Raw genomic sequence first — 15,674 nt, 5'->3', positions numbered from 1 at the left:
GCGTCCTCCCCACCCACGTGCAACACCGCACGTTGGCAGCAGGCGGTGTAGGAGCCGCACATGGCAGGGACGCTCTGGGGGTGGGGTGGATGTGCGGGGGGGGGGGGGGGGGGGGCCAGCGTGGGAGACCCGTGCCAGGCAAACCCAGGACAGAGACACAGCTCCACATATCGGTGGAGCAGGGCCCCCAGCTCTGTAACTCACCAGCACTTCCGGGTTCAGCGACGCGGGGCCTGAATCGGCCTAAGGCTGGCCTTGCCGGCAGCCACCAGGCATGCTGAGGCCCGGTATTTTTTTCCCGTGGCCCGATACTGGGCCACGGCCCATAGTTTGGGAAACGCTGCTCTAGACCTTTAATCATTCCTGTTGCTCTTTTCTGAACCTTTTCCAATTTCTCCACATCATTCTTGAAATGTGGTGCCCAGAACTGGATACAATACTTAAACTGAGGCCTAATCAGTGGAGAGTAGAGCGGAAGAATGACTTCTCGTGTCCTGCTCAGAACACTCCAGAATCAGGTTTGCTTTTTTTGCAACAGCGTCACACTGTTGACTCATTTAGCTTGCGGTCCACTAGGACCTCTAGATCCCTTTCTGCCATACTCCTTCCTAGACAGTTGCTTCCCATGCTGTATGTGTGAGACTGATTGTTCCATCTTTAATGAAACACTTTGCTTTTGTCCTTATTAAACTTCATCCTATTTACCTCAGACCGTTTTGAATTATGACCCTATCTTCCAAAGCAGTTGTAACCCCTCCCAGCTTGGTATCTGCAAACGTAATAGGAATACTCTCTATGCCAATATCTAAATCGTTGAAGAGGATATTGAACAGAACTGGTCCCAAAACAGACTTCTGCACAACCCCATTTGTTATGCCCTTCCAGCAGGATTGTGAACCGTTAATAACTACTCTCTGAGAACCGTTATCTAGCCAGTTCTGCACCCACCTTACGGTAGCCCCATCTAAGTTATATTTGCCTGGTTTATTGATAATAATATCATGCGAGACTGTATCAAATGCCTTACTAAAGTCTAGGTATACCATGTCCACCGCTTCTCCCTTATCCACAAGACTTCTTATACTATCAAAGAAAGCTATCAGGTTTGAAATGATTTGTTCTTTACCTATCACCTTATCTTCCAGGTGTTTGCAGATGAATTTCTTAATTACTTACTTTATTATGTGAACAGGTAACTCATTACCTGGTTAAGCATCACCCTTAATCGATCACAGTTACTGGGTAATGGTTAAAGGGTACCCGGGGAACAGCCCCCCCCCCCCACCTGCAGGCAGCCCCCACCAGACCTCATACCCCCTTGGGCCGGGGCAGCTCCCTCTCCCCATCCCCCATACCAGTTAAGCTGTTAACTGGTTAACCAATTAAATTGGATTTTACATCCCTAATCAGTTGCACATGAATGTTGCTCTGAGTCCCAGCTAGTGGTCTGAATGTCGGCCTCTTAAATTCACTCCCAGAGGGTATGATATAGCCAGAATGGATCAATAACGAAGACAATTCCAAGTGAAGCCCTGTACTTCTCTGATGTACACACATCTTACCATCCCTACTGTGAAGAATAAAGGTGCCACCAATTAAACATCACCCAAACACCCTAAAGTCAGGATTAGGCAATTCAACAGTTTTTCAACGGGCAGCTGCAGAGCTGCCTTCATCCCTGTTACCAGATACTGTATAATCAGCAACACTTAAAAGAATGTTCTGATCTCTATAAACCAAGGGCATCTGAATGGATGGGGAAAGCGTACTCTGTAATATGCACCCTGAAGGTAGGTTTTCTCTCTCTATCCTTCCTTAGAATATAGAACTCAAAGGGATTTTAATACAAACCTACATTGTTTATTTAACCCTTTCACAGATGCATCTTTGGGGCTTCAAGAATGTCAGATGGCTGCTCCACCACAAGGCTAAGAAGCACTAGCAGGCTGACCTCCACAACAGTTAAAGTAACAGGAGGAGAGGACTGGCCAGTAGGCGCTTCCCACTGCAGCTGGAGGACACCCCTGAAGTCTTCCAGATTCATCAGTCCTTCACTATCCTAAAGAGTGAGATGATGCATTTGCAGCTTCAGCCATTTTCTAACTATTTGCTTGTCATTACAGAATTACCTGGGCATTCTGAAATATTATTTAAATTGAAGTTTGCTGAACAGCTTTAGCAGGAACATGATGAAATAGTTAACCAAGATCTGAAGTCCCAGGCCACTGACCACAAACATATAAGATGAGACTCTTAGGAATGCTCAATTAAGAGGGCACCTTTGGTATTATTCTTGTGATAGCCACATTTCCACTGTTTTGGTGAAAAACTGAGGATTTTCCCAAATGTAACATCTCTATGATATACAAAGTGAAGTTACTAAAAAGAAACCGGCTGCACTGAAGAGACCCTGATGCAGTCCTGTCTGGGCTCAGGATTTCAGCTGGGATACTGCTGTATACCCTTGGGGATCATATATGGATGGAGTTAGTACAGTCTTGGTATAAGAATACTGGAATTCCCTTTTGACTTAGACAACATACTAAGATCCATTTGCAAATGAGAAGGAACATGACTCTAGGACTATGGTTCTCTTCCTTTTTTTCCTCCAAGTGTAGCTCAGACCTTGGACAAAAGGATTAACCTTAAGAAAGCTCCTAGAAGCTCATGCTCAGCTTCTTAAATTCCATAAGCTGAGCTAAGTAATTCCCCAAAAGTTTCTGCTCAAAGAAAACAGAAAGACAGCTCTGGACAAACTCTGACCAAATCCATAATAAAAACAAACAACAAACTCCACAGTAAGCAGTAAGAGATGCTGAAGCCTCAACTGCCACCTGCTCTAAGAGAGACAGAGATCTTCCAGACTCTCTCCAAAAAGGGTTGTAACTATCTTTAAAGATCTAGAATGTGTAAAAAGCCATTTGCACACAGGTGCCCCTGAACACACACTCTTGAACACAGTATGGATGCCTTCTAGTTTATCAGATCCTTTGATTTAGAATGCACGTCACCTGCTTGATCAACATGACTAAATTTACAGAACCCCCCCATAATGGCACGTCAAAGAAAATATAAAAATATAGGGTTCCTATCCCAAATAGCATTTAGTCTAGCATGACCAAACAATTAGAATTTCTATTAATGTAATAAGTTACTTTAAACAGTCAGAGGATGACAAAATTACTGTCCTGGTCATGCTAAATCAGCTATGCTGCACACGGTACACCTTTTTGGCATTTAACTTGAATATAATAAGAGATACTTTAAAAAAAACCCAACAACATAAAGAAATACTAGCTACATGCTATGGGGCTCAACAAGGTTTACTATGATAACCTTTAAACAAAGTGGAACCCTCCTATGTGTGTTCTATATTGCATCATTTGGCTTTGTTTCTCCAAAGAAGTGGAAGATAATGCAGTAGTGTGGAGGAAGTAGATAGAATCACATGGAAAAAAAAAAAGACATCCTGCATGTGACCATCTTACTTTGATACCAAGTCTGACTTTCTGCACACATGCAGAGAATAGGTCATGGCAACGCAGAAAGATCCAAAAACTTACGGAACAGAGTGGTAGTTACCAGACATTTTCAGTGGCTGGTGAGAGACTGTTTAGGAAGTTTTCACTGTGGGCCACTCCCCTGGCAGTCATACCCTAGTCACCCTCAGAGAGCTGAACTAATCAGAGATCACTGATTGGGGGTTAAAACAGCAGTTAAAAGCAGGCCCCTGGACTCAACAGATGACTGATGGAACCAAGAGACTGTTTGCTGTGATGGCTGGGTCCCAAACCCTATGCAACTTTGCATACAGGATGCAAATTTCTGTTTCCCCACAACTGAGAGCATCTGGCAGTTATTAATCCGAGGCTTAGAATGTTGTAGGGTTGCCAGCTGTTCAGTACTGACCCGCACAGTTGGTATTTTCGCCTCCTGTCTGGTAAAAGCATTCAGAAAATACTGGACACCTAAAATGTCCAGTATTTTCTGATTTCTTTTTCCCCTGCCAGGAGGCAAAAATACCAGACTGTCTGGGTCAATACCGGACACCTGGCAACCCTACCTGGTTCTGCAGGGAAGCTGTCTGGTCTGAAGCAGGGAGACAATATGGCCACTGGCTGCCTGTTAGGAGAGGCAGAGCCCAGCACCTGTTCTTAAAGGGGCCATGCTGGGTTTTTTTATTTTTTGGTTGCTTAATAACTCTCGGGTCCTTTTTTTTTTTTTTTGCTCAACAACTTTGGTCTCTCTTCCTCTCCTCCCTCCCCCCCCCCCCCCCCCCGAATTTTTTTTTGGGGGGGTATTTTTGGTTAAACCATCTGGCAACCCTAGAATGTTGCTAGCTGTGAAGCCCCACAATATTTGCCAACAAGGTTCTTGAGTATTTAAAGGACTAACATGCTGCCATTTCTCAAGTTTAGAAGAGTCCTGGTGACACACTATGGTGACTCTATAAAGAATGAGAAAGCAACTTTTTGATAGGTGCACTATAGTGCACCAAAAAATTATATTAAAATCTTATATTTGATTGTAACAAACAAAAGGGGGAAGTCTGCATAAGGAACATCAGCAGATTTACTGTTTAGTAGCTTTTATTTAAAGGTTATTCATAGCACTTCAATTACTATTTACCACATTTTATGCTATTTATAAGTGGTGTGTGCATTAAAAGTGTTTTACTAAGAAAAATGTATGTCTCTCTCTCTGACACTGACAAGAAACTATTAGTATTCATTTATCAAGGCTTATATCAAATATCCCACCCTGACTTAAGGCAGAACTCTAGCCTGTGCTTCTGTAAAGAGTTAAACTGAGATGAAGTATATTAGAAACAATGTTGCTTGAGTTGCCACCCATTACATAAATACCATCAAAAAGTTAAGTACTATAAACTCAAGTTTTTGTATTCTAATTTTCTATTTTAATTACCATATACACTCGAACATAAGCCCCTTTGATTATAAGCCAATCCCCCAAACTTAAGAGAAAAAATGGTAAAAAGTCACTGACCCATTTATAAGCCAACTCCAGAGTGCAGACTTCCAGTCTCAGCTCATCAGTGCCAGCTGCAGCCATGGACCCTCTCAGCTCCTATTGTCTGCTATTCGCTATTTCCAGCCAGTGGGAGCTAAGAGGCTCTGCGCCGGCAGCAAGTCCTTCAGCTCGCGTTTCTTTCTGAGCCACGGGAAGAACCCTTTCATAAGCTGACCCACACTCTTCACAGTGGGATTTTTTTCCAAAAAAAGTCACCTTATGAATGAGTATATGCAGTAACTTTCATTTAAAAAATATTAAGCTCTGTGCAGTATGAGCTTTACACTTGCAAAAACCTAATATTCAGCATATTATAAACTTCACATTTGCAAAGATTATAAAGTTTGACAATGATGGCTCATAGCATGCAGCCCTTTCATCACTGAAAGCCTTCAGCTTGTGGTTCTACAGGGTCTCTCCAGATAGCCAGGACACGAATTGCAGGATTAATGCAACAACAGTCTCCTGCATTTACAATTCCTCACTACAAGGGAAGAAAGAGGGCAGTGAATGAACATAAGAACGGCCAAACTGGGTCAGACTAAAAGTCCATCTTAGCCAAGTATCCTATTTTCTGACAGTGGCCAATGGTAGATACCCCAGAGACAGTGAAAAGAAACAGGTAATCATCTATTGATCCCTCTCCTGACGTCCATTTCCAACCCCTGACAGATAGAGGCTAGGGTCACCATTCCTACCCATTTTGGCTTAAAGTAAAGTATTGATGGACCTATCCTCCATACATCTATCTACAGTAAACTTCCAATAATACGGCACCTTTAGGACCCAGGGGGTGCCGGATTATCAGATATGCCGGACTATCAGAAGGGGGAGGGGGGGCTATGAAGGGTCTGGGGTGGGGTAGGGGGAATGCCACCCCAGACTCCTCATAGCCCCCCCCTCCGATAGTCTGGCTCTGCCCCAGGCATCCCCGATTCAGCTGCTGCTGGTCAGTTTCAGCAGCGGCTGAATCGGGGACACCTGCGACAGAGCAGCCGGGGTGCTCCCGCAGCGCTGAGGGGCAGCGCTGCGGGACCAACCCGGCAGCACCCCAGCTGCTCTCCCCCCGGCTTCCCCGATTCAGCTGCTGGTCAGTTTCAGCAGCGGCTGAATCGGGGAAGCTGGGTGGAGAGCAGCTCCAATTGTTCGGCTGCCTGGAGCACTTCCGGGTTCCTGATGGTGCCGGACCATCAGGAGTACTGGAGCATTGGATGCCGGACTAATGGAGTTTCACTGTAGTTCTTTTTTTGAACCCTGTTAAAGTCCTTGCCTTCATAACATCCTCTGGCAAGAAGTTCCACAGGTTGACCGTGCACTGAGTGAAGAAATACTTCCTTGTATTTGTTTTAAACCTATTAATTTCATTTGGTGACCCCTGGTTCTTAAATTATGGGAACAAGTAATAATTTTTCCTTATTCACTTTCTCCATACCTGTCATTTTATAGACCTCTATCATATCCCCCACTAGTCTCCTCTTTTCTAAGGTGAAAGAAAAATCCCAATCTTTTAAATCCATCTTCATATGGCACCCATTTCAAACCCCTAATCATTTTTGTTGCCCCTGTCTGAACCTTTTCCAATGAAAATATATCTTTTTTGAGATGAGATGACTACATCTGTACACAGTATTCAAGAGGTAAGCATGTCACAGATTAATAGAGGCAGTAAACTATTCGCTGTCTTATTCTCTATCCCTTTTTAAATAATTCCTAACATTCTTTTTGCTTTTTTGATTGCTCTGCACATTGAGTGGATGTTTTCAGAGAACTATCCACAATAACACCAACATCTCTCGAGTGGTTTCAGCTAAATTAGTCCCCATCATTTTGTATGTGTAGTTGGGATTATTTTTTCCAATGTGCATTACTTGGTATTTATCAACATTAAAATTAATTTGCCATTTTGTTGCTCAATTACCTATAAAAAGTGCCTGGTCTATTTTTGCCAAATCTAATAGAATTTCTACCTTCCTCTAGAACCAGTGGTTCCCAACCTTTTCCAGATGGGTAACCATTTTGACAATTCAGCAAGACTTGACCCAGGACAATTCAAAAAATGTGTGAATGGCTCCTTAAGAGCCACCTGGGGAGACACCTGGTGACTCCTTTGAAATGTAATGGCGACCCATATTTGGGTCCTTACCCATAGGTTGGGAAACCCTACTTTAGAGACTAAGCTCTGCTTTTCCAGCACTTCAGTGGGAAGAAAACTGGAGAGCTCCTTCCCACAGGATGGCATCTGCCTGACAACTACCAGCAGAAATATCCATTTAGCAGGAGACCAAATCTAAGCAGATTCACTAAGCATAGAGAGAAAAACTGCTGCGGGTGATTGTCAGCCAGATGCCATTCCGTGGGAAGTAACTCACCAGTTTCCATATCTCAGAATACCCAATTAAGGAATAAATGAAAAAAGAAGTTAAAACACAAACATGCGAAGTCTAGCCTCACCATCTAGAACAGCTGCCTCTATCTAATTAGAAATGTTAATTAGGCATATAAAGTCTCATTTAATCCGTTAACCAGTTAAATGTTATGTTTAACCGGTTATCCGATTAAGCAGGATCCCATGGGTAAGTAGGCCGCAGGCAGGGACGGCTCTTCAGAGCTGCTGGTTAACCAGTTACTTGTAAGCATCGCTTGATAAGAGTAATGCTTACTGTGTAACAGGTTAACCAGTCACCTGTTCACATTTCTAACCTTCACATGCTTTAGATGAGACGTGTCCTGTTGAGCACTGATTTTTTTCCCCTCCCCCCATTGTATATGTCTGCTGATGGACAGCCTGCCCAGCAACAAAAGAATGTCTGGGTTGACAACAGATACTGTAGAAGGAATATAACAGCTTCAACTATGGAACGAGTTATTCCAGGTTGCCAGTATTATACTAAGAATAGCATTAGGTAATTCCAGACAGCCCAGTGTTTAGTACATCTAGTAAAACTAAGTTTCCAAAGAATTCAGCCCACTCTCTATAATGCTTGTTTGGTATAGTGCCTCAGTTGTGTGTGGCATTTCATAAAGAACGAACAGGTCCCTTCCCTTGACAAATGAACGAGCTGAACTTGGAATAGCGTACAAAGGGATTAATTTGTGAAGGGGAACGCTGATGCACAGAAGTGATTTAGAGGAAGAGGTGTCCAGAAAATATGAACTAGGGATGTTAACTGAATAGTCCTTTAACAGCATAAAATATTATCAGTTACACAACTATTCGATAGTGCCCAGGAACGGGGCTGGCAGCCAGTGCACACCATCCCCACTCCCGGGGAGTCCCTTGCCATGCTGCGCTGCTGCCTCTCTATCAGCGGTGGCTGGGGGAGCCAATCCGAGAGGGGAGCCAGTTAAAAAACCTGCTCCCCTCGCAAACAGGTTGCCTGCCGCCCCATGCTGCTGCCACAAAGCAGCCTCTGTCCATGGGGAGCTTCGACCCCCCTGTGGACAGGGGCTGCTGCTGTGAAGAAGTCTCTGCCCACGGCAGGCCCAGGCTAACTGGGGACCAAGGCTGCTCCAAGGCATATGGGGCACTTGGGCCTGCAGTGGAGAGAGGCTGCTTTGTGGCAGCCTCCACTACCCCCTACTGCTGCCTTTGACAGGTACAGTGGAGCTGGTGCTGGGGTGAACTGGCTTTTAAGTTCACTTAAAACTACCTGCTGCCTCCGATACAGAGGTATAGCCTAGGCTTATCGGCTAATAGTATTGTCATGTACATGTAGACATCCCTAATATGAACAAAACCTGCTGGTTCAGTGGATTAAGTCAAATCACTTCCACTGATGGACATTAATATATGACCAAATTCACTAACAGATCGATGCAGGATCATAACTTGCCCCAAAATTTGCTAAAATCTACCTTAAGTAATGAATATTTTTGGATATCTTTATCATTCACCATGTCAACTTAAACATCTAAAAGGTTAGAACTTGACAGGGAAAGCATACAATATATATTTGCTTCTTTTACGCAGACACAGGATTAAATAAGATGGTCCGCATGCTGTGAGAAAAATAGTGCTCATTAACATTAAGTCTCACTGTATCTGACAGAAGCAAAAGGAGAACAAGACGCATATGGCCAGAGGAAACAAAGTATTATTACTATAATCAAACTCTCCAACAATACATAGGGCTTTAAAAGTACAAAGGTATACGGAAACCTACATTAAACACGTGGATAATATGGGATAAAACATACATGCTTTAACTAAATGTTGCTATTATCTTCATTTTCAGGGATTACATATATATAAAGAAAGCAAATAGCTTTTAAAAAACATCTAGCTATTTCAATAAAGGAAATGCACGTGTAAACTGAAAATTCTTGTTTTTTAAAAGAATCACGCAGTCCCTTTGCAACAATTTGTCTTAAGTGTTAGATTTAGGAAGCATTCCTCACTGAAGCAGAATAATTGGTGTAAACAAGAGTGAATGAAATTAAGCCAAGGCAGTCAAAATGTGTTTTTATTTTTCATCATGGAAGTTTCTCCTATATCTAACACTGCACAAGGTATCTTGCACAATGAAAAGGTAAGCAGAAGTCCCTTACAGTGCCTCGCTTTGCCAGAGAATCACCGTAGTCTGCTGGCAAAGTCCGCTTGCTGGACTTTTTCTGCTCATGTTCAACTGCATCTTCAATTATAGGCTCAAGCCTCATCTGGACAAACACCAAAGATTTGGATCAATTTCTTTTCGTTATACAGTGAGGAAAGATCTAAAAGCCTTTTAAAAACTTTTGCCATCTTTAGAAAACTATACGGAACTCACTGGTGTTTAAAAGAAAAAGAAAATACCCAGTGAAGCTCTAGCCATAAACTCAGTCTCTAAAAATATGGTTTTGAGCTCAAATTGACAGGTATAATTAAATCCTAAACCCCAGTTTGTGTATTTTTAGCTGCAAGGTTTTTAGATCTGTACCTGAGACTTGTTTTAGAATTCAGCACAAACAGTGCTCTACCCAAGGGTATTTGAGTGCAAATATCTATTATATATCCATGTGAAATTTACTCAGAATCTTAAAGGCTACTGATGTTTTTCTTTGAGACAAGTTTGTTACAATAAAAAGCCTACCTTTGTGTCTGTTTATACTGTAACAGTCCCCCACCCCTTTTCAGAATATAATTTATTTACTGCTAATATTTGTATATTGTCTCTAGATCATTTTTCTTCATAAATATGTGGAGTAGGTCCTTTGTATTACCTCTGAAAGAATTGTGGTATCATATGAAGGTTGATACTTTTCTTTTTCATGTGCAGTTCGCTTCTCCATCTTTTCTCTGTCTGTTTTCTGTTTCCTGTCTGCTCCTTTTGGCTAAAAATGAATAGGTACATGAACAAACAGATAGAAAGCAGTTTTAACAATTGAAATATAGGTCTGAAATCAGCCAATATCATGTAAACCCTTTATCTAGGTCTAAAAAATTTACTGGGGACCATTATTACCTTAAAAACTTTGATTTGGCAGCTAGCTGAATGCAAATGATCCGTGTAGTCTCCATTTTCAGTCTGCTTAAAAGTGTCAACCTGAATCCTAAAAGGAACTCCTTTTTCACCTCCATGTTTACGTGGGGTAAATTCAGTGCTGATGCAATGTACCTGAAAAACAAAATGAAGCTGTACTCCATTCTGAGCACATTCTTAATACTTCTGCCACTACCATTATTATATAAGTGTCTCCAACAGGCTAGGCAACAATTTACGGCTTATTCAGGAAATTAAACTGGAAATCCAAGGCAGGCAAAACCAAACACCTGTATCTTTGCCAGCCCCACAGGCTTTGGAAGACACTGACTAGGGAAAAGTCTAAACCTATCAATACATCACTTGTAAACTCTCCTGTATCTTTCACAAAATTAAAGAACCACATCAAGTACAACTAAAAAGTCCTTATCAAAATCTCATACTTTTGAATAGCAGAACAGCTACATTAATCATAATGAATACATTTAATTTTTTCCAGGTACTAGTGCCCAGAGGTACAAGTCAGCTAGCCTGAACAGCAGGATATTTTAACATAATGCCTTGAAATTTCTATCAAAACCATTTACTAGAATGATTTTCAAATCTGATTTAAGGCTGGGATTTAAAAAAAAAAAAAAAAAAAGAGGCTAATGGAGGTAGGCACCCGAATAGCAGTGGATTTGATACCTAATGTTCTACAGCTTTTTTGAAAATACTAGAATAAAGGCAGGAGTTTTATGAGACATACGAGTACCATCCAGTAAAAAGGTACAAAAAGAATGCACTTTATCAGGAAACAATACAACAGTCACAATATTGTAGGGCATCAAATAGTAAATAAATCACTAATGCCTCCATACTAGGCACTCCTACCTTCCATACAGTAAGAGTCAAATAAGCTTTTCTTTGTGTCACTAGCACATTCTACAAGGATGACAACATAACTGTACGAACACAATTAAATAGATGGCTCATTACACACTCTACTCCCTTCCATGGAAACCTGATACAGAGAGCTTATGCGCAAATAAATCGGTCAGTCTTTAAGGTGCCACAGGCCTCCTTGTTGGTTTTGCAGATACTAACACTGCTACCATGCTGATAATTGTAATAATTGTGCTACTCCTTGACAAAAGGAAGAATTATTACTGTTAGGGTACAGTGTACATTATTTACTGCCAATCTGGAAATAATCTACCTAGGCTAGCAGGCTAAGGAACATTGCTAACTCTCACTTGGCACTTCCCCCCCATACTAATGGGTTTGAGACAATTATCCAGAAGGAAGACTATAACATAATATAGAAGATTCTAACCAAAGCACTCCTATGCAGGGAAAAAAATACTTAGGAAAAAATACTAACTTGAATATAAGAAACAGTCTTTCAAGAAATTAACATCTTATCAATTAGGTAAGAGAGAACTGAAAATCTATTTTGAAATCTAGTGATTTCAAATGCTTTCTATTAGTAAGGCAGGTCCAGTCTTATTTCTGTCCTCATACTAGGGGTCCTCATGGAATGCATTTTTAAGAGATTAGACCCTATTAACCAGAACTGAAGTAATGGAACAAGTGATGCTTACAAAAACTGCTTTGAAATTATACATCCCTAAATACTTATCTATAAAAGATGTACGAGTTAATCATTAATTTTCATTTAAAAAAAAGAGTCAATTTATTGATCTGTTTTATAAAGCTGCTTCTGTTTTAAGCTATGTTTAAAAACACCTCATACCCAGATGAAAAAAAAAAAAATCAATATCATCCACAGCACATACAGTTGAACGGATCTAAGTTTCCAAAATTAATGGGACTTAATAGGATTTTGCTTTTTATTAGAATAATCATATAGGAAACAATTATATAGCACAACTTATCACATTCATGACCAAAGAGCAAATCCATACACATCCAGTGAAGAAAAATTTCAAACCTGAATGAAGGCAGATGTACGCTTTGCAGGATCCCACAGAAATTCAACTGCATTGAGCTGGCTTGGATTAGTCTTTATATCAATGACGCCAACAGACATCGGAATATCTACATAAAAATGAAAGTGTGTGTGTTATAGGAACATCTTACACAAAGGACTTGAATTATTTGTTTTGAACAGAACCCCATTAATCTTCAAACTCAGCTACAGTAAATTGTACTGTGAATCACTATATAAGGGATGACAAACTTAGATCCATTCACAAGAGTAGTAGTCTGATAAAGACAGAGATACGTACTTAATTTCTGGGGAATAATTTGAGGTGGTCATCAGTTTTACTGCATGTCATACAAAATTTCAATAATGAAGTTTTTACAGCATTACCAATAAAGATGTTTGTCTTGTATTCCTGATTACCAGAACACATTTTGCTCTCAAAGGACAAAAAAGGCATAACTGAATTATTTAGTGTTTTGCTGTTGTTTCTTGTAATGTTAGGTGAAAGCAGTTATGGGTATTTATGGAAAATTAAAAATGTAACATGGTTGTAAACATCTATATAAAACTCTCAAGTACCCTAACAGAACAAGCAGAATATGGACATTGGTATGTACACTTTTGGTCTCCCCGCTATTGACATATGAATTGACATGATTCATATAAAGACTGTCTCCTGTTTTAACTCTACACAGAGTAAGGTAACTAGTAGATATACCTAAATCAAGAAGTCTGTCCCCAGGGCGATTCCACTTCCAGCCTTCTAGCTGTTGGTGCTCTGTGTATTGCAACCTTCTATCATGGAACACAACTCTTATTATACTCTAGTCAAAGAGGGAAAAAAAATAGATAAAAATTAGAATCTGAATAAGTACACATTCAAGAGGACATTAAAGATAAAGTATTACAAATATTCTGAAATGCATAAATACCACACACTTAGAACACAATCAATGGGAAGTACTTAATCCACTTATTTAGTATACAGTCTGGGGCTGTAAGGGAGTAGTCGAGTCAAGTACTCGACTACTCTACTTGCTTCCCCCTCCCCTACCACCCATATTCAGTGCGGTGTGGAAGGGAAAAGTCTGGGACTGGCAAGGACCTGGGATGAGCCAGCTACTCTGGGGACAGCTCAGCCGCTGCTCCACTCTCTGCCTGTCCCACACACTGAGCTGATACCATTCTCCTGGTAGTCCCGCTCACACACAGCAGGAAGGGAAGAGGTCGCCTGACACTGGGCTGGGAGCCAAAGACTAAAGCCCAGGCAGGTGCAGCGCAATGGCTCGGCTAGCTGAGTGCTCCCAGGCTGGTCTTGGGTAGATGCGGACTGGCTGGGCTGGGGGTGCTCCATGGGCAGGTCTCCTGTCGCAAACTGGGCCGATGCCGCTGGCAGTGCTGCGTGGAGCCCTCGACTGGGCAGGTGGGATTAACGCCTCTGCCTGGGCTGGGTGCTCAGGAAGCCTGTCCATATCTCTCGGGCACCTAGGAGGCTCTGGCAGCCAAGATGGTGTGGCTGGGCTCACTGTTTGGCTGGAGTGAGCCCAGGATGGACGCTGAATGCTGCACACTCACAGCAGGAGGCCGCTGGGCTCACGGGCAAGGACCAGAGTGCACCCATCTCTGGGGCTTTGTCCTGGATGGGTGCTGTGTGGCTCAGTCCGGGTGAACTGCAGCCTGAGGGGCAGAGCAGGGCAAGTGGCCGAGGACTGAGCAGGGTTCACGTGGTGTGGGCACATCTCCTCTGTCTACCTGCCCTGGCCAGGCTCTGCCCGTCTCCTGCCAGGCTCGTGAGGAGCCTGGGTGCTGCTACCCAGCGTGTTGGGCAACCAATGTGCAGCCCCCACCCCAAAGTGGCTTTAGCTTTGCTCTGGTGAAGCTGAGGACACAAATAGGCAGGTCAAGCGCCCCTCTGCTGACTCAGCATTGCCTTCCCTGGGCCCGGCCAGCCTGCCTGGGGTTGCCACGGCCCTCTGGCTTCCTCTCCTGACTCCAGGATATGCGTGGCGGGCAGACACTCGCTGAGGTTTCCCCAAGCTGCCAGGGCCTTATGGGAAGACGGGAGAGGGAGTGATTAAATGAGATGCACTGAGCCATGTTCCAAATCAAACCCACCCGTGGGCTGCCCCTTGTCAGGCTTGCTCAGCACGTTTCGCTGGCACTTGGGGCTGGCCACGATAAGGGGGTACTGAATCCAGGAGCTACCTCCGCTGCAGCTCTGCAGTTTAAATGTAATTAAGAGATGGGCTGCCTCTCTCTCTGCCCATTTATGTGAACATGCACAGCAACAGGTAAAATTACTATACTATACAGAGGGAGATAGAGAAACTGGCAGTTCACAAAGGGTTGCCAAATAGGGATGTAATAGTCTAGTCAATTAACCTATAAGCAAAAGCTTATAGGTTAATGCTATAGACTACACACATTTCCCTCCCCCACCACGTTTTTAGCAGGCTGCCAGCAGCCCATCTCAGTCCTGACTCACACCAGGTCCAGGACCTACCCCTGCTGCAGCTGCTCTGCATTTAAAGTGTATTAGGAGCCAGTCGGGCAGCAGCCCAACTCAGTTCCAGCTCACACTGGGTCTAGGAGCTCAAACACCCCCTAGAGAAGGGCTACTGTCACCCTGCACTGCTTCCTCTTTATCTGAGGCAGCAGCACTGGACAACAGGCTACCAGTCCGCAAGGGGAGCTGGTTTTCAAATTGGCCCTTGTAAGCTCCCGCCTGGCGCCCTACACTGCTGCCTCTGACACAGATGTAGTAGTGTGGAGTGACAGAGTGCTCCTCGGGAGTGAGGCCAGAGCACACTGGCTGCCAGCCCTGCCCCAGGGACTATTTAATAGTCGATTAACTGATAAGAACTCATGAGGTTAATTGACTATTCAATTAACCAACATTTAACATCCTTAGTTGCCAAATGGACAAAGCTTTCAAATACTGTGCTTTGGCTTTATCCATATTCTTGCCATTAACCTACTGTAGCTTTCAGCATGAAAACAAGTTGAAAAAACAAAAGGTAAACATTACTTCTCAAATTAAATTGTTAAGCTTATTGGGAACCTGAAATATCTGTAGCAGTTTTCTTCAATGCAAAAATATCCCACTGTAGAAAATATTTCATAACCAACAAGTATTTCAGTGTCTAAACAGAAAACGTTTCAGATTAAAAGCAGTAAATTTAGCAGTTTGACTTGCAAAGTAACCCTGATCTCAAATATTCATCTAAACGTTAGTCACGATACGTGTATTTAAC

General features: G+C 42.6%; 2 protein-coding genes across 6 annotated transcripts in view; one reads left to right on the top strand and one right to left on the bottom strand.

The window, feature by feature from the left end:
- The window catches only part of FBXL2 (F-box and leucine rich repeat protein 2), a 108,732-nt gene extending 102,879 nt beyond the window's left edge, over positions 1–5,853 (top strand). For both annotated transcript variants that reach the window (XR_012901888.2, XM_075921837.2), the window contains exon 16: positions 1,880–5,853. The gene's annotated coding sequence lies outside the window, so the exon portion shown is untranslated. The remainder of the gene's footprint in view (positions 1–1,879) is intronic.
- The window catches only part of UBP1 (upstream binding protein 1), a 70,704-nt gene that overhangs the window by 21,856 nt on the left and 33,174 nt on the right, over positions 1–15,674 (bottom strand). For 3 of the 4 annotated variants that reach the window (XR_331971.4, XM_089776574.1, XM_006121750.4), the window contains 5 exons: positions 13,139–13,244; positions 12,424–12,530; positions 10,473–10,625; positions 10,231–10,341; positions 9,580–9,687 (listed from right to left, as the gene is read on the bottom strand). Coding sequence is in view for 3 of the 4 variants with exons in the window: in XM_089776574.1 (XP_089632700.1) it covers positions 9,580–9,687; positions 10,231–10,341; positions 10,473–10,625; positions 12,424–12,530; positions 13,139–13,244 (585 nt within the window). In the remaining variant the exon portion in view is untranslated. The remainder of the gene's footprint in view (positions 1–9,579; positions 9,688–10,230; positions 10,342–10,472; positions 10,626–12,423; positions 12,531–13,138; positions 13,245–15,674) is intronic. The other variant, XM_006121751.4, reaches the window with a different exon arrangement.

The sequence above is a fragment of the Pelodiscus sinensis genome, chromosome 2, assembly GCF_052426305.1.
Source record: "Pelodiscus sinensis isolate ZL-2025 chromosome 2, ASM5242630v1, whole genome shotgun sequence".
Lineage (NCBI taxonomy): Eukaryota > Metazoa > Chordata > Testudines > Trionychidae > Pelodiscus > Pelodiscus sinensis.
The sequence above is the reverse complement of the archived record's forward strand: the minus strand, read 5'-3'. Positions and strand labels throughout refer to the sequence as shown.